Source organism: Egretta garzetta, unplaced genomic scaffold (assembly GCF_000687185.1).
Source record: "Egretta garzetta isolate BGI_Z169 unplaced genomic scaffold, ASM68718v1 scaffold88, whole genome shotgun sequence".
Lineage (NCBI taxonomy): Eukaryota > Metazoa > Chordata > Aves > Pelecaniformes > Ardeidae > Egretta > Egretta garzetta.
In genome coordinates this window covers 1,312,752-1,338,556 of record NW_009260408.1, presented here as the reverse complement: position 1 = coordinate 1,338,556, position 25,805 = coordinate 1,312,752, and the positions used below count along the sequence as shown (strand labels likewise).

Sequence of the window (25,805 nt, the reverse complement as noted above, 5' to 3'; positions counted from 1 at the left end):
GGGAATAAAAAGAGAGGGGAAAAAAAAAAAGCGCGATGCAAAAGCCATCATTCAAAATGTCCCACCAGCAGACTGATGCCCAGACAGTCTCTTAGCACCGGCCACCTTGGAAAGACCAAACCCTCTTTTTTTTATTGCTGAGCATGATGTTGTATGGTAGGGAATACCCCTTTGGTCAGTTAGGGTCATCTCTCCTGACTATGCCCCCTCCCATGCTTTTCCCCACCGTCAGCCTCCTCGCTGAGGGGGAAGCGGAGTGAGAAGCAGAGAAAGCCTTGGTGCTGTGCAAGGCCCCTCCAGCAACAGCCAAAACACAGGTGTGCTCTCAGCATTGTTTCAACCAGAAATCTAAAACGCAGCAGCATACAGGGTGCTGTGAAGAAAGGTAACACCAACCCAGCAGGGTCCAGTACACTTCCCAAAGGAATGGACATTTTAAGCTCATGGAAAGTTCCCTTTCCATAAACACGTTTCTCTGAGGAAGACTGCTACTGTAGTGTGTTTGATTTCAGCTATAAGACTGATGGTACCAGTCAGGTCAGGGCTTTATCAAGTTGTTTTCTAGCCAGTAATCATAAAATGTGGTTTAGCTTCTTCCTAATCCTTCAGGTTTTTTTCCTCTGTTTAGACATGGGGGAGAGCTCTCTGTATCTATCTATTAGCTCTTTGCCCCAATGCCACTGCCAAAATTTCTGCTCATCTTCCTGCATTGGCTTGTTTCTGTCATGAATACTTTTCTCCTTTCAAGAAATTTGTCATAAGAAGAATATTTAGATGTCCCTGAGGATCATTTTTCAGTGTAATACATCCTGGCAAACCTCTGTAGGTGTCTCTGAAAGTTCAGCCTAAGCCTTTGCTTTATTATTCTGTATTCCTTTAATTACTGCAAGTTTTTAAGAGTATGCTATTCTTGGTTGAGATTTTTTTTATAAATATCATCCAGCCATGTGTAATCGTTTATGTATATCTCTTTTTAAGACGCCAGTGATCAAAGAGAAGACATTTACATTGGAAACCACATACCTTGCTCAGAAAGCTTCAATGGCTACTGTATACATGGAAAATGTGAATTCATTTATTCCACTCAGAAGGCTTCCTGCCGGTAAGTCCTGCATGCCTCCGAAATGTGCTCGAAATTGCTGTAAAGCTTAATCAAAATGCTCTCTCGACATAATTACAGCATGTAGCAGTTTGCAGTTACCTAAGCAGCGGCACCGGAGCTGTATCCCTATGCTGTGGGCAGCACCCAGCTGCTCCAGCCATGCTGGAGAGACGTGCTCAGAGGAGAGGCTCTGTCCGTCAGGTAGTTCAGAAGCTGAATCTCTCTGGAGACTGTGGCCTCACTGTCGTCTCCTTATTTTAAACTGCTAAATCCTATCTAGAGGGAAAAAAATCTGCAAAAAAAACCTGCCTTTGCCTTCCGTGGCTTCTCTGTATGATTGCTCTTTCCCCAATGATGGCTCAGTCTGTTCTTGCGCTATCTATACATTTTATTGTCCTGCCATAAACTCTCTCTAGAGTACCAACATCTTATCTTTAACATTTATTGCCCTTTTTCAAAATAATAGGCTTCATCTAGAGAGTTTAAAATTGCAAAATATTCTTTAGCCCGCATTTCTTGTCTACGGTATAATCTAGCATCTCAGTACACTCAGTACTCAGCCACTCAATGTTTCCCAGGAAATCTGAATGTTCCATTTTATTTCCTTAGCTCCCAGGTAATTTTTTTCTTCACATTTCACCAACTAAATTCTGCCTCTTTGTTTTCTTTAAAAAATAAAATTAATTTTAAGAGTTGTTTATAGAAAAAGACCACTTCTTAATAACATGGAGTACCCTACCATATCAGGAGGTTTCACTCTTGAACTTTTATCTTGCAGGCTTGTACTTTCAGATTAATGTGGTTGAAAATGCTATAACTCTTTGCTTTCCTTTGCTTTGGAAACTTCATCTGTAAATCCATTAGATACTATCACACTTTCTCCCTTGATCTTTGTTGATTGAGGATATTCAGGGGGTTTTCCACTGCCAAGATTTAAGGGTTTCCAAACTGACCAGGGAGCAGGAAGCCCAAAAGGCAGAGCCAGTATTGTTGTCAATGTAAGCATTTGAAAGCTTATATTATTCCTTTTCCCATCCGAGACCCTTTCTTGTTTATTTTCACCTTTCCAATAGGACTTATTTGTTCTTCTTTTTTCTTTGTCCAGAACTAAGAGAGCTCAACATGGCTTTGCTTATTTTGGGAAACTGGGTGCATCAACAATGTCATCTTGATGGCCATAAGGCAGCACTATTTGATTACAGTATTCTTTTGATCTATAGCGGTGTTTAACACAATTTATGATGGACTTGTCTTCAAAATATTCAAAGTAGAGGTATTTTGAGGAAAACATACCTGTCTGAATGAAATTATTTTATTTCTCAGAATTTTTTTCTGGATGGCACCAATCATGTAGTCATTTATTCATTTACAATTTGATTACTATTCAATCTTTTAAATATTTATTATTACTCTAATAATTACTGAAAGACAATGTTTTGATTAATTTATGTAATGCATTGTCCTTTTAAATTCTATTTTATAATCACATTTACTAATACTGGACCTAGCACAACAGACCTCATGTGGTTCCAGTCAAAAATTTCTGACTCTTGATTCTTAACCCTAAGTATCAGATCTCCTTTGGATTTTTCTTGGGTATTTAAATACTGATGGTCTCATAATTTATGCGTGTTTCCTACGGGAGCAGAGTTATTAAGGAAACAAATGATTTATATCAGGCAGGAATCTGCCGTAGTAATCATGTATTTCTACCAAAGAAAACATACTTTCTCTGGCAAGGAAAATATAATGATGCCTGCTGTTTTCAAATGCTTTTCATTCTCATACACATCTAGCATATACATTGTTTAATTTGGTCCACCTTTCCTGGTAGTGGCATATGTGCGGTATGAGATGAGCTGTAAAACTGCAGAAAATACTCGCGCAGAGCAAATTCTGACTTTCACTTTCACTGGGGGCAATGAATCTCCCTGCCTGTTGTACAGCAACCCTCCAGGACTGCCAGCAGGCAGGTGGGAGGGAAGTTTTGTGGTAGTCATTAGCATCATATTTAGCTTAGCGGCCTTTGCACGGCTTGGATCTGATTGATCTCCTGCTGCCCCCTTTGTGCAGTGCAGCTCTGCCCTGTCCTTGTGGCAGGCTGCATCGAGGAGGCACAGTTCAACCCTTTGCAAAGAAACCTAAACTTCTTTACACTAGCTCAATTAATTGATTGATCAGCATATTTTGATAAATTCATGCTGAACTCTCTTTGTCTTGCTATTACATTAAAGCTATATTATCTTGCTATGCATTAATGTAGAAGAATGCTTTAAAATCTGTTCTACTAGTTTAAGGTAGCTTAAATTAGTGCCTAATACTTCATCCCACCACCAGCATAGTTCTTAACACGAGCACTTCTTCTTCACAGGAATTCAATACTCCTGAATCTACATTCAATATTTCTCAGAAATAATTTCCTGTCACTTCAGTGTTTCCGAGAAAACATCTTTGAATTACATGTGCCTCCTCTGCTTTCTTTTGCCTCCTCAGCTTTAAAGCAATTCTCACATTGATCACGCTTTGACTGTTACCTTCCTTAATGAAAACAAAAGCAAAGCAGCAAGTAAGAATTCAGTCCTCTTCACTAGCAAGGAGTCCTCTTTCTTATTGTTTCTTTTTGCATGACTACCAGCACGTTCCCCATCCTCTTTCTTCTTGTGTGCTAATACACATTTCTCTTGATTCCCTTCCTAGTCATTACCAAGCTTACTTACAGTATGTGGAGGCTTTTCTTTAACAACTCTGCTCTTACTGGAACTTGTTTCATGTCTGAACCAAAGCTCCTTGCACAGGAGCTCATGGCTGGAGAAAGTAGAGTCACAAGATTATGAGCATGTAAGCCCCAACCATTATCCCTGCATGCAAAGGCGGATTAGGAGTTGCATTAGCAGTTGTAGGAAGGTCTGTGGAGTAATTATTTCACTCCTCCAAACAGAACTAATTCATACTCTAGCACAAAGCTTTTGGATGGGTGAGACTGATTCTGTGTTGCATTTGGGCTTATCTGATCCAGTTTTCGAAAGGATTGTTCCTCTGCCTGCGTGTGAGTAATTCTTCTCCAGCAATTGTACAATTCTTTTGTCCTTAATGATGCATTCACATCAGTGGGTTTTCAAGGATAGCTGTACGAGGAACTTGCTCAGGGCTGTAAGTGGTGGCCTTTGATTCTGCATACTCAGTGTCTTGGGTGGCTCTTCCCTTTCCTTGTTGTCCTTCAGCCTCTCTTGCCTTGTGACATGAATTCCTCCAGAGCGTGTTTCCAGTGCCACCTTCACCAGTGCCACATCTTGCATTCCCGCAACACACGTCGCTGATCAGGAGCAGCCTCTGCTGAGTTTGTCATTGAGCTAACTGCTGCTTTGCTCAGGCAGGGTACCATTCAGAGCAGCCGCTCTCTTCTGTCTCCAGCCATTTCTCCCCCACCCCTGGCCAATTTTTATGGATTCTTCCATGAACTCTCACTTCAACAGGTGTGGGTCATTGGGTTTTCTAACCCAACCTCTGTCAAGTTTTGGTTTGGTGATGAGGCAGGAGAGGGCTTGATGCTGGTCTTGTCCCATAGGTTCTGCAGGATTACACTGCTGTAGGCTGCAGCTTGGAAAGGCATCTTCCTTTTCCCCCATTTTTCAAGGTTTCCCTTCCTCTTTGTGGCTTCTCTCCCATATTGACATTGCAGCTGGATGAGCATGCTCACTTTGTGTTTCATGAGCATGCTTGTGTTTCATTTAGCCTGGTCTGCTTGTCTCACCTAGTTGCTTTATTCTTCCTAAATATTGCCTCAATTTAATAACAACCCCACATATTTATTTTGCCAAATGAGGGCCTTCACCACACTGGTGTGTTTTCAGAGGGCTGCTAGTAACCTTATCCAGGAAAGCAGAGCATATCTGCTCTGTCTCTTCTCTTGCCACAGAAATCCAAACCCCTCTCCAACCCCAGCGTTAGCCCACCTCCTCCTTCTTGCCAGCTCTTTCACAGCTGGAGTTACCTTGGGCTCCTTATTTCATCTGCAAAATGACTGGGCTGTTGTCAGATTACAGATTCCATGAAATATTCCTTTTCTTTTTCAGGTGTGAATCAGGATATACTGGACAGCACTGTGAAAAGACAGACTTTAGTATTCTTTATGTTGTCCCAAGTAGACAAAAGCTTACGCATGTCCTTATTGCAGCAATAATTGGAGCTGTACAGATTGCCATTATAGTTGCAATTGTCATGTGCATAACCAGGTAGGTAAAGACAAAAACAGTGAAAAATTACACATTGTACAGATATACTTTTTTCTGTATTTAAATATTTGACCCCCAGAATTTTATGTGCTTTAACATATATCCTAAAATACCCACATAAAAAAACATCTAATGGCTGAAGCAGAAGGATTGTGTAACACCCTATTGCCATGTTTATATGTCACAAAACACACAATGGTTTAAATTCACAAACCGCCAGTAACCACGCTGAATCCCCAGACCAAATACTCAGCAGAACATCCAAAAGGTCAGCTACTGTGTTAGACCTTCACTGGAGTTATTCAAGCATCGCTGATGTCTTATAGAAGCTATGATCCTCCCCCCGCCCGCTGAAACCAGAGAGGTTGACAAGATGCTGTTCCCTGCAGTACCACTGTAAATGGTGCTACACAGAGAGAGAAGTATCCCTCACACCACATATGCTTTCTGAAGAGTGATGTGCAGCTAGTCCCATTAGTAGGCATTCTCCTCGGGAATATAAATGTAAAGATGCACAAGCACAGAGTTCAAGTTTCTGGGTTCTCTCAGGCTCTTGCCCTGTGTGAAAACTGAGATGAGAGCCATGGATTCCTTTTGATGACAAGAGATTCAGTTTGCTCATCAAGGACTTGAACCCAACGAGGATTGAGGGCACTGGGATAGATTAAGGGTGACTTAGTTACCTTACAGGTGCATGAAGTGTTTAAGTCCTACAGTTGGGCATCCATGCCACACTTTGCCTTTTCCTCCTCAACTCCTCCTTCACTTTTTCAGCTCCGGTTACACTGGGCCATAAAACTTTCTGCAACTGCATTAGTGCATGGCTTCCCAAACTCAGCGATGTAGAGTGACACCCCTATGAACGAACAATATAGGCCTCCTTCCCTATCTCTCTTGTAAGGTTCAACGTAGCAGGTGTAAGTACACATATCTAACACCTCCTGCACACGTAAAAGAGTTATTTGGCCCATGCAATTGATGCCATCCCTTTTCTACTCAACACCCTGCTGGCTAAAGCAGCGGCGTGGAAGGCCATGGGTCAGCAGCCCTCCTCCTTCAGCCTCCCTACGCCTGACCCCCAACTCACAGCCTCTCGGGGACAGCCCGTCTGCTGCATCCCAGCAGGACCGCTCCATTGCACGCTGCCTGCTGTCTGAGGGGATGAGTAAGTCCCGTCCCATTCAGAATTGGTGGCTGCTGTGAATCCTTTCTTAGTTGCGTGTCCATCCCCAGGAAAGGGATGGCCTGAGTCACCCCACAGGGAGCCCGGGGTGGGTTCTGTCTCAGGGGCTGCTGCGAGCAGCAGGGCACCTGGAGGGCCAGCACTTCGGAAGGCTGGCTGATCTAGTCTCACCGTCCACTGGATTTGAAGTATGAAATATGTATAAAGTGAAGCCAATGCAACTATTCACCATGGTACGTGTTTTCCTGGATCAAAGCTGAAGGATGTAGCCCCTTGCTGGTTTCGGTCTCAAGTTCAAGCAGAACTCCCTTCTGGGTGACCTGGGGTCCCACGGACATCCCCAGGTGACAGGCTGGTACCAAACAGCAGGAGCATCCCCCCAGTCAGCACAGCTCATAGAGCCCTTGCTCTTGTTAAGTACGGAAAATTAAGTCAATGTGTTACTGCTAGGCTTAATTTTATGCTGCATATATAAAACCAGCCCTCCTTTTTCTTTCTCTTTCTCTTTTTTTAACAGAAAATGCCCCAAAAACAATAGAGGACGTCGGCAGAAGCAAAACCTAGGCCATTTTACTTCAGATACATCATCCAGAATGGTTTAACTTAGTGATTTTTATACCTACATTGACCATGTGATGTACATTTTTATTATATCTTTTTTTAAAGAATGGAAATATTTATTTCAGAGGCCTTATTTTTGAACATTTTTAGTGTAATAATGTTGGTCTGTATTCTGAAAGCATCAGCTCTAACAGCTATGGACTGTTTTAGTATCTTTACTTTTATGTTTTTGAATACAGTAGTTCATTTTCTGTATCTGTATCACATGGTTATATAATAGACTTGTGCTTTATCCATGGAATGTAATATTTTTGGGAACACAGATTTATTCCACCAATGGTTGTAGATTAAAAAAAAAAAAAAAGAAAAACAACAAATCAACAAAAAAGTCCACATTACCTAGCAAACAAGGCATGAACTAAAGGTAAAAATGTTTACAGCTTACTTTCTTATGAGAAACTAGAAAACACTGTGTTTAAATACCGTAGATATTTAAATGTTTTTGGAAGTTAGTAACTGATTTTTTAGACACTGCCTATCGCATGAACTGTGAAGCTGTGTGCTGTGTGTAGTTGTAACATATTTATAAAATGTATGGGCTGGGTCTAAGCACTGCCATCTTCATAAATAATTCCAACAATTTATTTTTAAAGAGGAAAATTATAAATTTCATAATTGGGGAAGTTACCTGGTAGAGCAGATGGCACAGGTCCAAAAGAAGTAGGTCTTAGTAGATTTAGGTATTGTAAAAATTGGTGTTGAAGAATTGAACACGAATAATTGGAATAAAGCCTACTTTATCACTGTTAAAGCTGTTTTAATACTTCTTAAACTTTTTTAAAGAAAATACATGTTTTAACACCTACAATACGGATTGTATAGTGTTTGTGACTAAAATAAAAAAAAATAATAAAAGTGAATGAATTACTAGTGCTCTTGTATAGAGTATTTTCAAGAGCTAAAGAAGTCCATCCAAATTAGTCTGCTGGTCATAGTTATATTAATAGACTGTTAGTTGTCGTTTGAAAGATCCCGAGATAAAGTGTGAATAGGATGTGTTCAGCTGTTTTACCATGTAGTTTAGGCTTTCAAAATTTTGCATGTAGGATTTAATAATTTGTTCAATAAAAAAAAAAAAAATGCTTTCAACATTTTGAACTGGAAAAGCATGTCACAATACAACGTTTTCACTATATTGCCTCTGGTTTAGTGTGTTTATTTGTTACCCCATGTGGTAATTGCAGCAAGCTGAAGACCTGAAGTTGTTTTGCTGGAAAAAACAACCGTGTTAATTTTCCTGACTGCTCTTTGAATTCCCTCGGAGGAAAGCACTCCAGTAACCCCAAAACAAAAGTAGATCGTTAAAAATATGCAAGTTTGCTTTCCTGCTTAATTAGTAAGTTACTTAACTTTCCTGGATTAACACTAATACTTCATCAGTACAGAAGCGTGACCCTTTAAACGTATGCTCCTTTCCAGACATTGCTTCCTAATTTTAGGGGTTTCATGTTGCTGAAAGTATCCGAACAATCATGTGTGGATATTTTGTAGTCAGAAGTATTTGACCAAGCTCCAGGAGCGGCGTTTCACGCCCTACTTTGAGCATCGCCGGAGCCAGCTGTCGCCCTGGCTCCCCGCAGCAGCGCCAGAATTGTCCTGGCAGGATCACGGAAGCTTCGCCTCCCGCCAACCCAGCCCAAGGCAGGCAAAATGGATCGCCGCGAAATCACCTCGGAGGCGGACAAAACCCACCAAAATCGTCTCTCCAGCGTCACTGAGGAGGAAGAAGAGCAAGATGCAGCTTACACGATTGTGACAGTGCTGGACAAAGTGGCCAACATTGTGGACAGCGTGCAGGCGAGCCAGAAAAGGATAGAGGAGAGGCACAGGGAGATGGAAAACGCCATCAAGACCATACAGATTGACATTTTAAAGCTTGCCCAGTCTCACGGCAATACAGGCTACACGGTGAGCAAGTTACTGGAGAAAACCCGCAAAGTCAGCTCCACCGTGAAGGAGGTGCGGGCACGCGTGGAGAGGCAGAGTGCCAGCGTGCGCAAGGTGGAAGCCAAACAAGAGGAGATGCTAAGGAAAAACAAATTCCGGGTCGTAATCTATCAGGTAACCGCGAGCCTAATTTCTTGTAGTGCTGTCGTTGTGCCAACTCCTTGGTAGCCACTGGCAGGCATCGGTTAATGAACCAAAAGGCGCAGTCTATCCAACATGAGAGTTATTTTATGCTTGCTTTAACATTGAGTTGTGCTCCTCAGTGCTTTTCAGCATGAACCTACTGACGGCAGCACACGCAGTCTATTATTAGTGTTGGTAGGTTTCTGAGCCAGTCCTGTAAGATTAACTGCAGATCAGCAAGTACTATTTGTTGCCTCTCTGATAGGTAATATGAGGCAGGCCCTGTAAATCTTGTCATACAAACCATGCCTGACATTCATCCCTGTTATTTTTTTCACCGTATTAGGTAGAAGTCCAAATAGCAAAAGTGTTTGCAGGCTCCCTGGAACATCAACTTTCCCCACTAATCTCAAACACTAATCTCAAAGCATATGGCTGATTTAACTTGCAGCATTACCCAGGCTTTCGTACTGCTGGCAAATTGGGGCTTTTTTCATTGTCCCGGTCTATAGCAGTATATGCACAAACTAAAGCTCAGACCCACAAACCCTTCATGACAGCAAATAGTACCTTGCATGCTCTACTTTGGAAATGGCTTAACCCAGCACTCTTTTTGCAATCATACTGGGCAAGCAAATCATACATTTGCATTCACTGTCCTCGTTGTAGGATGTTCAGTGTTCTTATAATTTATGGCATTTGAACAGAAGGTTCATGAAATGGTGTGGCCTCGCCTGCATTCGTACAAGTAGAGAGCGCAGGCAGTTCATGGGGTCTCTCACTTGCTAGCGAGTGCTGTGAAACCCGTTTGCTTAATGGCCTGATCCTGCCATTTGCTGAAACTTCCCAGTTCCCCAAGTCAATAGAGCGTAAGAGTGTTTAATCTTTTGCCAGATGCATAGTTTCTCCTTCATACCAGTGAGTCCCCAAAGCTTCTTTCAAACAAGTCGTATTCATCATTAGGCATTCTTGAAAATACCAGCCCTCATGAGTCACACAGCCCGCCCCCATTGCCCAGCCTTACACCCTGGTCTTGCATCTGTTTGTACATAAATAACTTTACTTGCAATGAATGGAGCCGTGTGTTTCACCAAGGATATTCACCACTGTATACAGCTGACATTCTTATGCATAACCTAGCTTTCGTAGCTACTTAATTTTCTACTACTGGGAGGAAATAGCTAAAAAATAAATAATAAAAGCTGAAGGTAGGAAATGTTGTCTCTTTAATGTCATGTTAGTACCATATGTAGCCAAATTGTGCCTCCCAGAGTTTCTGACCGAATGACTTACTACTGATGTTCAGGAGAAAGCATGGCAAAATTTGGCCTATTATTACAATTATTGCAAGCTGCAGCATCGCGATGGAATAGAAAACAGGCACTTTTGCTTTCTCCTTGGAAATAATTTCCCAGCTAAAGGTAATAAATATATCTGACTCCCCTTGTTAATGGCATAATGCCATTTCATTGATGGGCCCTTACCATAACGTTTGCAGCAGAATCAATGCTTTGAAAATGTTTGTTCTTAAAACAGTATTCATTACATAATGTAATTTTTTCTCCTAGCAAGACGTGTGTTGTCATTTATTTAAAAGTGTAGTAAAATATTGTGGAAATTGATTTACATGCAGCTATAAAGAACCACCGTTGCTATTTTTGGATATTTCATACAAAAGTTGGCTCTCATGATGCATACTTTCTCTAAGAATCATCCTCAGTAGGAGTTTCTGAACTCTCTGCTGGTTTTGCCAGATAAGAATGACCTGCACCCTGTTCCGTATGTTTAATTCTTTGATGTACTTTTCAGAAAGAGAAACAGCATTTTTGATTGCTGTCTTTCTAGCTTCCTCTTCCTACGGTAGTTGAGAACTGCCAGCCTTTTGTAAATTGAAGACTGGTAGATTGAAGAACTTTTTCCCTCATGCACAGAAGAGGAGCAGATATGCTAATCTTCTAGGATCGATCTGACATTTAATACTTTTCTGGAGGAGGAGAACTGCATTGCTCCACAAAAACTGGAACATGCTGTGTAGCCAAGAGTGTGCTGAAGCTTTAAGGTACAGGTACACCTGTGAAAGTCTCTTTCACACAAATGCAGTGATTTTCACACTGTTGATTTACACCAGTGTAGGCATCTTGCTGGAGTGCCAAGACCTGAATGACTGAAGCTTGGCTACGATGAGTGGGAGTCTGTTAATAGCTACAGAATCAGCGTATTCCCTTCACTATCTTTTACAAATGGGTATAACCAAGTTGTTTACTTGGTGGTTGTGAGTGACAGCTCATCTGTAGTGAGATTTTTTTCTGATGAACCATTTGGGACATTGTGATAGAGCCGATGACCTGCGTGTAGCTGGCATTGAATGCTTACGTGGGTGAGCACACATGGGTTTTAGTTTTAACTTTTGCCAGAGCATGGGCATATGAGGCAAAGGGAAACACCAATTAAATCCTAAAGATTTTCTTTCAAGTGGATAGCTTTGATCTTATCATTGATAGGAGTAGGCAGGTTGAAAAGGATCATTGGCTGGAGGACATTGTTCCAAGAGACCTCAGCCATGATGAAAAGAGTTGGCAATATCCTTGCATTAAAAAGAGACAAAGTGATCATCTGTGAATACAATGACTAGGGAGATTGAGAGCATTCATTTTTAAAAGGCCATGTGGTTGAGGAAAAGATTTGGTAGCGGGCAGCTCTCCTCCCCAGGCTGATTACATGATTAAAAACGCCAGGTTGCTTCAGAGTTTCTAGTGAGGTCTTTGACCCTGGAGTGCTATGTGCCTTAGGGTATAGTAGGGAATGCAAAGTACATTATAGGTTGTGCAGGTCACTGTTCACTTCTGTTCAGGTTAGTCTGAGTAACCAGCTGTGAGAGCTATCATTCCTCTGCAGTCAAAGAGCATCTAACAATTTCACTCATTCTGGTTTAATCATTCAGAAATTAAAGGGGACTTTTTTTTTTTTTTAATCCTGAAAGAACCTGTTTCGTTTGCTTTTCTGCATGTTCTGCAAGTCCCTCTTTGAATGTGAGCATACAGGCACCGGAAAGTCCATGTTACAGTTACTGGGCTCTTCTCTATTCTTATTATGTTATGTAAGCTCCATAAACAAGTAACAACTTCCTGCTGGTTTTTGTCAACTGTTTAATATTTTCATTAAGGATCTTGGCACAGAAAAAGGTGTGTATACTAATGAAATATGCTCAAAATGAGGAGCCGTCAGTCCAAGGAAAAAAATATAGACAAGAAACCAAATCATCTTTAGACTTGGAGTAATGCTAATCTAAGTGTACACAGTGTCAATTCCTGTACTTAGAGAAGCCCTTGTTATTAGTTTGTCTTCTGAGGCCCCGTGGTTTGGAAAGGACAGAAAATTACGTGTTAATTGCTCACAAGATGACTGAAAGCCCACTTGATGGTGTGGCTCTTAAAAAAAGTGATATGTGGGCATGATATGCTTCAGGCAAGATATTTTCAAAAGTGATAGAGAGGCTGCCAGTACCCTTGTCCAAAACACTTCAGAGCCCACCTGGACCACCATGTACAGCTCTGATCACCACTGTTGAAGTAAGTTGTGTTCAAAATGAACAGGTTTGAAAAACGGCTACCAGGCCAGTCAGAGCAATGGGAAAACCTGGTAAATGAGAGGAGACCAGGAGGTCCTAGCTTGGTTTAGTCCATCAAGAAAAGAGGCTAAGAGATGTTGTGGCTGTCATTTATATATACACTGGGGCATGGATGAGGAGTCCAGTAAAGAACATCATCAAAAAGCTGAAATGGGTGCAAGCTGTCCATGAGTCAACTCGGGTCAGAAACCAGAAATGGATTCTCAGTCCTCCAGACATGAGGGTCTGGACAAAGCCTTCTGCTAGAACCCATGAGGAGAGGAGAGAGGAAAACCTAAATTGCTATTAAAGTGGAGTCTGAAAACTTAATGAAAAAAAGATGGCGTAGGCTGACTACCTGAGAGAGCAGAGCACTGGCCTCAGATGCAGAGGCCTCGGCAGCCCAGTGACACGGGGCCTTTGTTGGAGTCTCCTGGAATAAACCTTATAAATATTTTTACAGCTGGGACAGGTAATTGCCTTTGCAGAGATTACAGAGAATAAAAGAAGCCCCATGGTTGTGTCAGAGAGAGTAGCAAGAGTCCTTTGTTTGCAGTGTCAAGCCCAGTCCTTCAGTTCAAAGCACTGAGCTGGCCCCATGCTGTGCGGTCAGCCGCTGGCGGGGTGGCAGAGCCAGCGCTGAAATACTGGAGGCAGCCCAGAAGTTCATAAATTACCTATGATTTTTAGAAAAAAATCATTGCTTTCAACCAGCTGAAGAAAAAGTATATTTCTACGGATGTGTTCACAAGGAAAGAGAAGAAAGGGAAATAAAATTTAAAAAATTAAAGAAAGCGACTGTTGGGCCATTTCTGGGTTCCTAAAATGAAATAGGTTGTATATTTTGCTTGGGGTCGGCCTGCAAGCTAGCTGAAGAGAGTAGGTATGTCATGAGCCTCTCACGTTGTGCCTCCTTCCCACAGCCCTAGAGGCTGCCTGGAGCAACTTTTCGACAGGAGCTGTGGCTGGTCACTGTGGGCACTCACAGATCTTCAGTGATGCCCTTCATGCCTGAGGCCCAGATTCAGGAGTGGACTTGACTCTGGGGAGATGCAGTTGGGCTTTATATTCTCAGCACTACTGAAAAGAGCTGGATCTTGCAGTTACTCCTTTAGCATAGGAATAAAGTTCATCAGAACATCTTGCCAGGCATTAGACATTGGTATCGCAGCTGTTTGTACATTTGGCCTGTTAGACCCCCTTCAAACAAGCAGACAGAAACATATGGAATCTGATTCACCTGACCTGTTGTAGACATCTACTTCTGGATACGGTTTCTACTTCATGAGTACCTGTTCTTTCCCTTGAGTTGCAAGAGTGTCCAGAAGCCAGTTCATATGGAGACACGGTTGCTTGGGCAGATGAATTTAGCAGCTCCTGATGAATGGTTGAGTTTCTGTTGTACCTGAGAGCACTTCCCTGCTCTAGCTAGCTTGCAAGAGCAGTCACCTTGTGATGAATGAATGAATCAAAACAATTTTTTTTTTGGTCTTATCACACCTTGTGATCGCTCTTTCTCCTCCACTCACAAAGGCTTGGTATCTACAGATAAATTGGAAGTGAGAAATTTCACCTGTTTGATTGCAAACCTGCGGGCTGACCTGCGGAACGATTCCCTAGGCTACCTCCATAAAACAATAGCAAAGCAAAGTAAGTGTGAAGCTTTAATGTTCCCCTGGAGCTGCAGCAGTCCTTTTTATGCAGCTCGTGGTGGCCTGGAGCCAAGGGCTTCTCCGAGTGATGCGGTATAACTGGGTAAGGCTTGCTTGGTGTCTGTAGCTTGCTGCAGTCAGATAATGAGAGAATGAGCTGGGTTTCTTTACAGTCATTGTGTGCTCCTGGTGAAATTAATGAATTTCTGTCAGAATTTAAAGAAAAGGGATATGTGTTAGGCTTCCCAAAAGAGAATTGAAGGGGGTTGACTGTTCTGGCCAGGCTGCTTTTTCATTATGTAAAAATAATTCTAAATACAAGCAACAGCACTTGTCCATAAAGTCTTATGTGCTGAAGTATTTATGCTCCATCATCTACTTTACTCGATAAAATCCCTTAGGTGCCCTTTTAAAATAATCTTATTTCTCTCTCATCTGAGCAGCTTTTTGGCCTGATGGCAGAGATTTTGAAACGGCGTATTTGCAGAAAAAATGAAAGGATCACTTGAGATTTATAGAGCTTCACTCTTCACCGTTAGAATACGAATAAAAGTACTGAATGATTTGTAATTGGTTATTCATCAGCGGGTTCATATTGATTTAGAGAACAATTTCAAGGAGATGTTTTAGTGATTTGCCTTGGCTGCCAGTTTGAATAACAAATCATTCATTTAAGATGCAGATTTCTGGGATATTTTTTTTTTTATTAAACATTGTGGCCACGCAGTTTGCTGCCCATACGCTGCCAGTCATTTGCATCACCAGTTGTCATAGACACGGCAGCGGCACCAGACCAGGCGCTGGGTGGCCTTCGACCATTTTGCTGCTTCGTGCTCTGCTTCAGAATTGTCAGGTGACCGCCAGCCCCATCTGTGCCTATGTTAATCATCACCTGCACTTTCCCTGTCACACATCCCAGGGCTGAAAGATCATTTGCCATGACCTTTTCCCAGTGCAACACAATGGCTCCCAGTTACGGAGTTTCATCTGTCTCTGCTCCCTATTTTTCCCATGAGCAGTTTCTTTAGCAGCATTTTGAGTCTTGATTTTATATATATAATGTCATTACAAATATACAAATATGATTTTATACATATATAAAATTTAATTATTTAGCTGTTCATTCTCTTTTTCTCTGGTTTTTTTTTTGTAATTTAAAAAAAAAATTCTGCTGAAGTTTTAATTGTAATTAGCTAATAGTTGAGAGCTGAGAACAGTTGCCTTTATTAAAGCTTTCTAGAATTACATGTTGAAGCTATTTGAAAAGAGAATGCAAAACTGGTTTATAGCATTTCTAGTGTATATTTACACATAAGACAATATTTTTTATTTTTTTCTCCTTGCTGACTCTAGAAGCCCAGTCTGGGCTTTGAAATACAAACCCAGAATACATGTGCAAAAAAAGTGAAAGGACAAGGGGGAGTAAAGCTCCTGAACTGGCCACACCCATTAAAATGCCCTTATATCCCATTATTTTTATTTTTTAAATGACATTATAATAAAATTATTACTGAAATAATCATTAAATGTGTTAGCATAGTTAAAGCCTAAGCATTGTTGTACAGTGACACTCCGCCACTGCTTCGTCTAGCAAGTACAGTGGACCACTCTAAATTAGCTAAACACCTTTTCTTAATGAAAATAATAATACTGCTGCTCGGAATTACTGAACCCACCTGTGCTTACGAAGATGAAGAGTGGAGATTTAGCCAACCAAGTTGTGAGGGAATAACCCTTTTTCCTTTGCACAGCCTCACTGACCTCGCTGAAGGCATGGCATTCCTCCAGGAGCCCCCTTGGCTGGGGTGCTCCTTTATCAGCAGTAGGAGAGAAAGGTGCTGCTAGAGCCGGCCTGATCTTTGCCAGGACATGACTGCAGCAAAATACCTGAGACATCACTAAACAATTTCCCCAGCCATTTCCCTTCTTTCCCTGCCCAGAGGATGAGAGGAGCCTGACTGTGCAGGCAGGGTTATCTTGGCTCAGTTATATTTTGACACAATCTCTTTTCCCCCACAGTTTTCAATTATCTGAGCATTGCCACCTCGAGAGTCTCATAACGTTGATCGGGGGCATTGCCGCATTTAAGATTATTTACCTACTGGTTTCTGTGAGGTGAAAAGAAGAGTACATGCCCTTTGTATTAACTGATAGACAGACCGCATGGCGGCACTCCTCTTTCCTCAAGAAATCAGATTAAAAATGCCTGACTGTTTGGTACCATCTTTTACTGTGAAATAATCTCCTGTCTTCATTTTATTTGAGGACTTACCAATTGAGCTAGAAGATCCTCCCTTCACTCCCATGAGGTGGTGGTGGCAGATATGAGACCTTCCTGGCAAAATGCTTAAGTAGAATTTTAACTAAAAGCTTGTAAGTAGCATCATCAATTGCCCAACTCCTTCTCACCCTCCTGTAAGACGGGGCTGCCCAGCACTGCTATTTCCAGTCCCATCTGCTTTCAAGCCAAGAAGAAGCTGTCACCCAGTTTAGGGCTTTGTCCTGTGCAATGGAAATCAGTAGGTGTTCTGTCTTTGCTTTCAGTGAGTCTGTAAGTGAGCTGGCAGCTAAATGCTTTGACCCCATCAATTTCCCACCTGGTGCTAAATCTTATCGTTCCTGCTTTAGGAGGGATGAGCTCCTACCTTCTCCCTACCCAAGTGATATCCAGTGATACGAAGAAGTGAGGAAGGGCAAGAGAGAGAAAGGAAGCAGATGAGAAAGCTCTCTCATTGAGCCTAAATCACTGTATTTTTATTATGAACCCCCCCCTAACATGCTAGCCAGTTTTGCTAATACTTTCCACTTTGGTAACATCTTCCATCCAGAAACCTTGAGAGGAGATAGAAACTCACACTAATTTTTAGCCTTGCTACATTTGACTCTGCAAGATGTGTGTAGAAACCAAGGAAAAAGAGAAAATCGGAGAATTGGCAAAGATCATCCTCAGAGCCTGTAGCAGAATGAAAAATGTTCCGCTGGACCTGCAGCTCTAGTCTGTATGTCTTATCTACAAGGCCTTCATCTCCTTCATCTCACTCGTTGTTGTTCATAAATGTTAATTCTAACACGTGTATGAAAGTTAAAGCATTCTCGTCTTTAGGTAGTAGACTATAAAGCTAAATACAATAAAAATCTGGCAAAAAATTGACAAAAATTACAGCGAAATCTGTTCCTCTTCCAAAGGAAAACAGCTTAAATATCGCAGAGAAAATAGTCTCACTGCCTTCTCTCTTTTTAAAAAGTAATCTTCATATGAACAGCATACCCTATTCACCGCATTGTATTCACTTCTGCATGGAATGAAATTTCAGAATAGTCATTCTGGAAACGTTTGTGTTACCATTTCAGCTGAAGGAGCGGGCTATAATTTACAAACTTTGAGGAATTATTATCCAGCTGTGTTTTAGTTCATTTTCAGAAAAAGAAGGGATTATGTTTATATATAGATGTCTTTATATAATTAATGTTAATTTGCACATGTTAATGAAGATGATTATTAGCAAAGCATTGTAGTTTTGTTCCCGCTGATTTTGATGGATGAGTTGAATAACATTCTGCTGTAACGAATGCAACACAACTCGTCCCTATTTTTTCTAAGCATTAGCAACTATTTTACTACAGGGTTTTTAATGAAGCCAAGGCATGATGACAGACTCTTAAGTGGTCTTTATCTGCCAAATAGCTTAATGTATTTTATTTTACATATTGCTAGGAGTCTGTAAAATAACATTAAACATGACTTGCTACTAATGAGTCACTGTGAAAAATGTCAGATGTCTTTTTGGCCAGGAATCAGTTCACAGCAAAATATTCAATAAGACTGAGCCATTCTTCATGGGTTCACAACTTCCAATATCGCTCCTATTTTCTGCCTTAAGGTCATAATAGTAAGGATAGAGCCCAGACACTGTCATGTCTCAGAAATCAGCTGAAGTGGTTACTACTAACGGGAAACAGCTTATAGAAGTTTCATATAGCTGTTGTACCTGCCTGCACCCCAAAGGGCTGCTCCTCTTGGGAGAAGAGCACATGCACGTGCACAGAAACAGCTGGTAGGGAAGAAGGGGCTGGCATTGCCCACCTCATACACCTCCTACAAGTTATCTACTCCACACTAGTACTTCTAGACAGAAGTGACTCACTGACACCAAGCCACGAATTTATAACGTCCGGGCAGACAGCAGTCTTCAGGTCAGGGGAGCAACTCTCTTGGAAGATTCTCCTTTTTCAGATAAATTGTACTACTGAATCCTTCCATTACCACGAGATTGGGGTTTTTTTCCTTCTTTTGCATGTCCTTAACCACTAAGTGATTCTTGGTAAATTATTTGTTCCCTGTGGACAGCTTTTGAAAGTCTTCTGTGTGTCTTTGAGTTTTGAGCCTCTAGCAGTCTTTCTTTGGAGGGGCTACATACATTACTAGGGCTAAGATATGTAGGATAGTCACCGCTTCCAAGCATGCCGCTAATATGTATCATATGTATAATATAAATATCTAATACTGCATGCTCATACACCTCGCCAAACTCACCACAGGCGATAGAGGTGCTTGCTCTGGGTCACTCATAGATGGAACAAGTCCAATTCATCTCAGTGCGGGTACTGGGTGAATTGTATGGAACTGGGTTTAGCGAATAACATCTCATTCCTTTAGTGACTTTGTCCCCTTGTGGAGCCACCACATGTAAGTTAATGTAATGCTGGGGTTCATCCCCTTCTGGGCAGCAACAGAAATGTTTGCTAAGTTCCAGTTAGTCAAAAATGTGCAATTTCCTGGGTGACAGTAAAGGACTGAAGCTGCTGGCATCACTGAGGCACTCATTTGGAGAGCGTACAGCTGACACAAGCACAAGAGCCTCTTTTGTCTACAGCATGTCTGCTTTAATTGGTGAGGAATTATGGCTCTAGGTCCAATCTCCAAGAAACAGATCAGTGTAAAAAAAAAAAAAAAAACCAAAAGAAAGAACTAAGAGACCTAGACAAATCTGCTCTGAAAACCATTAGTGGCCAGTACACTTAGTGCCATGACATCCATGAGTTTCAGGTAGAACCACACTGAAAAGAAATCTTTAATCGGTTAGAACGTCTTTACAGAAGCTGGCAAAGGCTTCTTCTGCTGTTTGCATTCTGCATAGATCTCATACGATGGTACAAGCCTACCTTACTTTGTTACAATATTGCATTTCAGTTAGCATTAATTAACTACAAACCAACAAACCAAACACTTGAATCACCATCCTTTTAAAACACATTTGCTGGAAGATGACTCTGTGCTTTTGTTCACAGGAGGAAACAGAGTGTCCTTCATCTCTCTCTGTTATCAAAGAGCGGACCGCAGGCGAAACTCTAGAGGATGATTTCTTCCCACCTGATGATCTGTCTTCTGATGAAGAATATTATATCGAAGAAGGCAAAGCAGCCCAGTTCAAGAAATCAGGCATGAGGCGTATAGATGATATCAAAAAGGCATTTTCAAGGGAAAATATCCAAAAGACAAGACAAAATTTTGGCAAGAAGGTAAACAGGCTTCGAACTAGAATAGTGACCCCTGAAAGGAGAGAGAGGATCAGGCAGTCAGGAGAGAGGCTGAGACAATCTGGGATAAGGATCAAGAAGACCATTTCACAAGCTACCCCAACAAAGGAGACGTTCAAGATCCATAAAAAAACCAAAGAGCGAACAGGAGCTGAAGGTCAGGAGGGGATCCAGGAAGGCGGTGTGCACGTCGCCTCTGAGCTTGCAGCAGCAGAGCCCTTCACTGAAGAAATCTCTTACACAGAAGTGATCGCTAAGGTAAAGAAAGACAAGACTAGTGCAACGAAAGGTGCTTCCCCCTCAACTGAAAAAGGAGTGACAATCCCAGAAGTTGTTCTTAAGCAGGAAGGAAAAGAAGGAGGAGGAGGCGATGATGTCCCTTTGCTAGACTTAAAGCAATCAGCATAAGGAATCAATTAGCAAACATGCCGTGCTGTCCTCACTGAACGAGAGGTAACGCAGTACGTATTCGCTCAGCTTTAGAAAAATGTGTGAATTTGTGTCGTATCACAAACCATGTGTTGGTGGTGTTCTATCATTTATACGGGTGTCTGTAGTGTCGTCTTCTTGACAAAATCCAAGCCATGCAAGCCAAAGGAAGGGGCTCCCCCTCTGTCTTGCGGCGTGCCGATAGCTATCATTAACCCAAATGGAACTCGCGTGTCAAAGGGAGATGGAAATCTGCTGCATTTTCAAGGCTGATTTAGCAGTCACTTTACAGCCTAATCACTCTCTGCAGTTTTATGCACAACAGTAAAAAAATTATTTCCATTATCTTACACCAACTCCTCTAATCAGAAAACAATAACAAAGCTATCACTTCATATTAGCAAGAGGAAGAACTATAGAAAATGTACATCTAGCTATACAAACCTTTTTGTTTAGTGGCTCTCGCTGAAACAGCAGGTGGAGGAAATTCCTACTTTATCCAGGGTGTGACAAAATGTGGCAGGAGTGATAGGGTCTTGAGTAAATTGGGTTTCTTCTCAGTGGAAAAGAGAAGCTCCTGAAATGACTAAAGATTATTTCCAGAGTTCTGGAAGAGGAATGTTTTCTGTATGTAAGCAATGAAATTTCTGCACTTACAGAGCAAGAATAAAAAAGCAGAAGACAAATTAAATATGGAATAGCAGGAGGAAAGGAGAATGAGGTATTGTGTCCGCGTTTTGGAAAGAGGCGATTGTGAGAAAGGCAAGGGTGTGAAGCAGTGAAAGAGGACTAAGATTAATGCATGCGTTCTGGATAAAGAGAGAAAAAATTTAGAATAATGTAACTGAAGTTTCCTCGAGATCTTTTAAAGAACTGTTACTCTATCCAGAGGATCACAGGGCTTGTGAACACAGCTGACCAGAATTGTTTTGTTTTCCGTTCTCTGTGATTTTCCTGAGCTTCGCTGCAATTAAAACCTATTTGACAAAGCCACTGAAATACCATGCCCATCCATAACCCAATTCTTTGTTTCCTACCACCACTGTTATCGACCAGCCACAGCCTCAGGGATTACGAGACAGACACCCTTTGGAGTATGGAATGCTGTTTATTTGCAACACTCAGGAGCCAGTGCCCTGACATCAGATATGTTTGTAAACACGACCGCTACGCTGACATGGGGTGCAGGACTGTATCGCTCTCTTCGTTCTTAAATGGAGTTGCCTTCAAAGCACTTACCTAAAGCAATGTTAGTCATTACTATCTGTGTGAAACTTGTACAATGTTGCCAAAAGCTGTATGATTGTATCTAATATCTCAGATTCGTTTTAACAGCAGAGCATAACTTGGTTATGTATACACATTGTTTGAGGACTCCCAGCTAATTCTTAATCCATAATTTAAATATAATTAGTTTGATTTCAAATATTCTGCCTTCCAGTTCTTTCATTTAGTCTGGTGTACATCACATTTGAAGCGAAACAGCTTTAGCAATAGTAACTAGGGAACGCTGGTTGGGGAAGGTCAATGTTATACTCTGTCAGTGACATTTCAAATCAAATTAATGTTGTCAGATTGGAAGCAGCAACTCCACTGAATGAAAGGGCAGGACAGGGCAAGAGAGGGAGATGGGGAGAGGAAGGCATTTCTTTCAACAGTAAATTGTACATCTCCACTGTACTCTAATTACATGCAAAAAGAAAAAAAAAGGGTTTGCTTATAGGCTAGATCGAAGGTTTTGTTTGGTTGGGTTTTTACTAGTTATAGGAAGTCTTTTCTGGAACCAGGCGACTATATGTTCTTCTTCCAGTTTCATATAAAACTGTAGCTTTCTTCAGTGAAATACTGTATGATTTGTCTGGTTCTTCTGTAATACAGCCTGCATTCTGTTCTGCAAGATTTGATGTTTTCCTAAACTGACAAACAGGGTTTAGTTATTGAAATGAAAAAGTCAAAGCAGCTATTTATTTGCATTTTTATACAGCAGACCACTAAGTGCTAGAACATAACTGCCTATAGATTTTCTTTATATAGCATTTAATTTTCTCATTTTACTTGACAAAGAAAGGAAGTGATGCAGTTTCCATGGAGCTTATTCTGTAGCACCACATACAACCTCTATCAAATATGTATTTTTTAAGGTTTACTTCTAACTTCAGGTGTTCAGAGGATGATTTGGTTTCATAGCAAGCCGTGAGTTCTTCAGGTGTGCAAAGTATTTCAGTGCACGCTCTTCATTTTAAGTTATTATCAATGTTACTGACTTGAATTTTACATATACCAAGTGATCAAAGTTAATTCACTCCGTATCCCCTCATACAGGTAGGGGATAGGGAGAACTCTATGGTTTACAACCTCAATTTCTACACAACAGCACAGCCTTTTGCTGCTTGAAGTCCCCCTTATCTCTTTCATAACTTCCCTGAGCAGCGCAACCCTTCACCCTTCTCAGAAACAAAATCCTCAATGAAGCTGGTTGATGTACGGCCGTACAGCTGGGGTGGGGGGGGGGGGGGGGGAGCTGGTGTATATTTTTTGAACAGTTGGTTTCACTTGGTAAAATAATCTCGCTGGTGCTGCATGTGAAACAAGTGCTGCTCCCGGCTCAGAGGGAGAAAGGGATCCTGTCCCTGTCTGCTCTGTTTTCCAAGAAGAAATCTGGGACTTTCTGCTTAGTTGTGGGTGGGAGTGTGAGTATCAAACTCCCTCATGGAACGAGCCTTGCAATTGCTCTCTGCAGAATAAAACTGGTTATGGGAAAGGATGAACTACTTTCCTAGACACCAGCTGAAAAGAAATGGAAGCGTTTATACAAAAATTGAAAGTGTTTACAAGGAGAAAAAAGTGATTAGCAAAGCACTCACTGCAAGTCCTTCTTTCGTAACACCCAACAGCAATTTCTTTTGCTTTGAATCTGTGCTAGCAAAAAAAGCCAAACACGTTTTCTGCCAATCGCTGTCTTATCTATTAAAAAAGAAGTAGCAACCACCCTGCAATTACAGGGTAGACAGCAATGGTGGTAACAAACAAAAACGGCTTCAATCATTTCAGGTGAATCTACCCCCAGAAATGGCCTGTGTGTCTTCTAATATTTTTTTTTACCTAAACTGATGCAAAATACAGAATAAAAAGCAGTGAAGAGGTTTGAGTTTGCAGGATCCAGGCACTAACGCCAATGGAGCGACTACGAACAGAGCCAAACTGGTGTTCAGATGCATTAACTCTGAGAGGAGTTTCAAAACTTTTTTCTCACTAATAAATGGGGGTTGTGCACATCTTCCTTACTATGGGATATAGGCTTGGAAAGGAGTTAATGCATGCAAAGGCCACTGCTTGAGCAAAGATAAACCCACCTGTTTGTACAACTTCTGTGATGTTCAGCATCAACAAGTGTCTAAGGGGAATGGTAGCATCTGTTTGTAAAACCACCCCATAAGTTTATGAATGCAAAATTAAAGGAACTGTGCATTGGAATACACACAGATAAACATGAAGTTTTACCATACGTTTAATTCACTTGGCATTACAGCTTTAATAATGCTATGGACGGTAAGTTTTTAACTAGAAAGTTGAATTTAAAAATAATTATATCATATTATGAAGAAGTCTTGTATTAAGAAGAAAAGATAACATCCCCAAAAGAACCACCATAAATGTTAGAGCAGTTGTCACTATCACGATAAAGCACTTTTTTCCTAGTGTTTCCATTCTGAGCAAGCTAGTTGATTATATTCTCACTTGCTTTACAACAGTTGCTAAATTTTACACCTACAACTGTTTTCCCTCTGATATTCCCAGGTTAAACACATTTAGCATTTTTGCTGTGAACAGAGTAGAGTGATCAATGTGTAATTAAGACAATCTCTGTATGTCACTTGTTAATTCCCATACCCCTATGAGAAGGCAGCCACCACTTTGTCAGTAACAGAAGTCCTACTGGCTGCAGATTAATCTTCCTAGGTGGTTCTTTCTTTACCGAGATCTGTTGGTCCTTATTTTGAATTGCAGAGCAGTGCAACCCCCCGTAAAGTCCAATGATCAGGATTCTGCACTGTCTTCAGAGACAAAGAGAAAATGTATGTCAGATCCGTTCTCCGGGGCTTCTTGTAGACAGGGCAGGAGTACACGCTTCCTTGTTGCTTCTTTGGGTCCTGTGGTGCTGTTGTGCTAACAGCATACACGTGGACTACAGGAAGGCTTGTGAACAGCACCTGAGAATGTTAAAAGAGACATGGGGCTCAGCGTTAGAGAAGCAAGATAAGGTGCCTGAACTCCAAATGCTGGAACTAGATTCAGTGATGGCCTTCAGCAACAGCACCAGCACCTCAGCAGAGGTACACGCAAGAGCACAAGTCCTATGCTCACTACTACATTAACTTTAAGCGAGTGGCAGCTCAGGGACAACAACGTCAAGAAGCCTGGAAGGAAAAGAAAGCAGCAGAAACCTGGAAAACTGCACGCCATGGAAGTAGATGGAAAAATGGCAGGGTGGTTCTAGGAAGGAGAGAAACCACTGTCTTTGCTCCCTTCCTTTGTCCCTTCAGCTAGTGTTCCCCATTCTTTCCCCACCTCCTGTTCCCTGAATGGCAGGGCTGGAGCTACAAAGGCCAAGCTGCATTTAGCAAGCCTCCTTGTTACCTCTGCACTGCTAGCAGTGGAGCTTCAAAGATCCAAGGCGCCTCTTGGGTGTTTATCCAGACCAGATCCCCTCAGGTCTTCCAGCAATATAAAGCATGCATTGGCAGGAGGCAAAAAAGATCCAAACCCAAGAGCAACATGGAGGCTTGCTGAACCTTCCAGAGCACTTGAGCAAACTCCATGTTTGAACGTGCCTTTAGACAAACCAGGCAACAGCTGTCACCAGAAGCAACAGCTGGCAAGGTTTGGTTTGGAAAAATTAGCTCTCAGCCAGACACAGAAGTGTTTTACCTACGGAGAGGAATTACCTCAACTCCAATTCCAGGACAGTTATCACTGGTTTGGAAAAAGTTTACCAGTTCAGACAATGGCAGCTTTCCCTGGGCAGCGACCACAGCATCTAACCACTACTTCATAGGTTTTAAATCTGCTTAGTCACATCAGTAAAATGTAACTCCATGCATGTATAACTGAGCATAAGCCCAGAACTAATACTCTTCCTCCTATTTAAAAAAAATGCCATCCAAACACTGACCTCCACAGCAGCTGTCATCAAACCCAGTCCTGGGCTTTGGAAGTCGTCTTGTTCAGTTCCGGTGGGTAAATACTCTGTCCTTTTCCCCCACCGCCCTGCTAATGTTTTACCCTCTTAAAACCTGTTGTGAACCCGCTGCTGCAGGCACTCAAAATGCTTCCTAGCGTTCTCTGAATGCACCATATTACGCCACAGTCA

At 41.6% G+C, this 25,805-nt stretch overlaps 3 protein-coding genes across 3 annotated transcripts in view; 2 read left to right on the top strand and 1 right to left on the bottom strand.

Moving 5' to 3' along the window:
- The window catches only part of TMEFF1 (transmembrane protein with EGF like and two follistatin like domains 1), a 52,835-nt gene extending 45,716 nt beyond the window's left edge, over positions 1-7,119 (top strand). Inside the window, exons 9-11 of the mRNA XM_009643507.2 lie at positions 979-1,102; positions 5,176-5,334; positions 7,035-7,119. Of these exons, the coding sequence (XP_009641802.1) occupies positions 979-1,102; positions 5,176-5,334; positions 7,035-7,119 (368 nt within the window). The remainder of the gene's footprint in view (positions 1-978; positions 1,103-5,175; positions 5,335-7,034) is intronic.
- Positions 7,120-8,788: 1,669 nt separating this feature from the next.
- Positions 8,789-20,413, top strand: CAVIN4 (caveolae associated protein 4). The gene is made up of 2 exons (XM_009643494.2): positions 8,789-9,199; positions 19,757-20,413. The coding sequence occupies exons 1-2, from the start codon at positions 8,789-8,791 to the stop codon at positions 20,411-20,413; spliced, it is 1,068 nt and encodes a 355-aa protein (XP_009641789.1).
- Positions 20,414-24,426: 4,013 nt separating this feature from the next.
- The window catches only part of LOC104130462 (dynein heavy chain 5, axonemal-like), a 160,260-nt gene continuing 158,881 nt past the window's right edge, over positions 24,427-25,805 (bottom strand). Inside the window, exon 74 of the mRNA XM_035899011.1 lies at positions 24,427-24,645. Within this exon, the coding sequence (XP_035754904.1) occupies positions 24,427-24,645 (219 nt within the window). The remainder of the gene's footprint in view (positions 24,646-25,805) is intronic.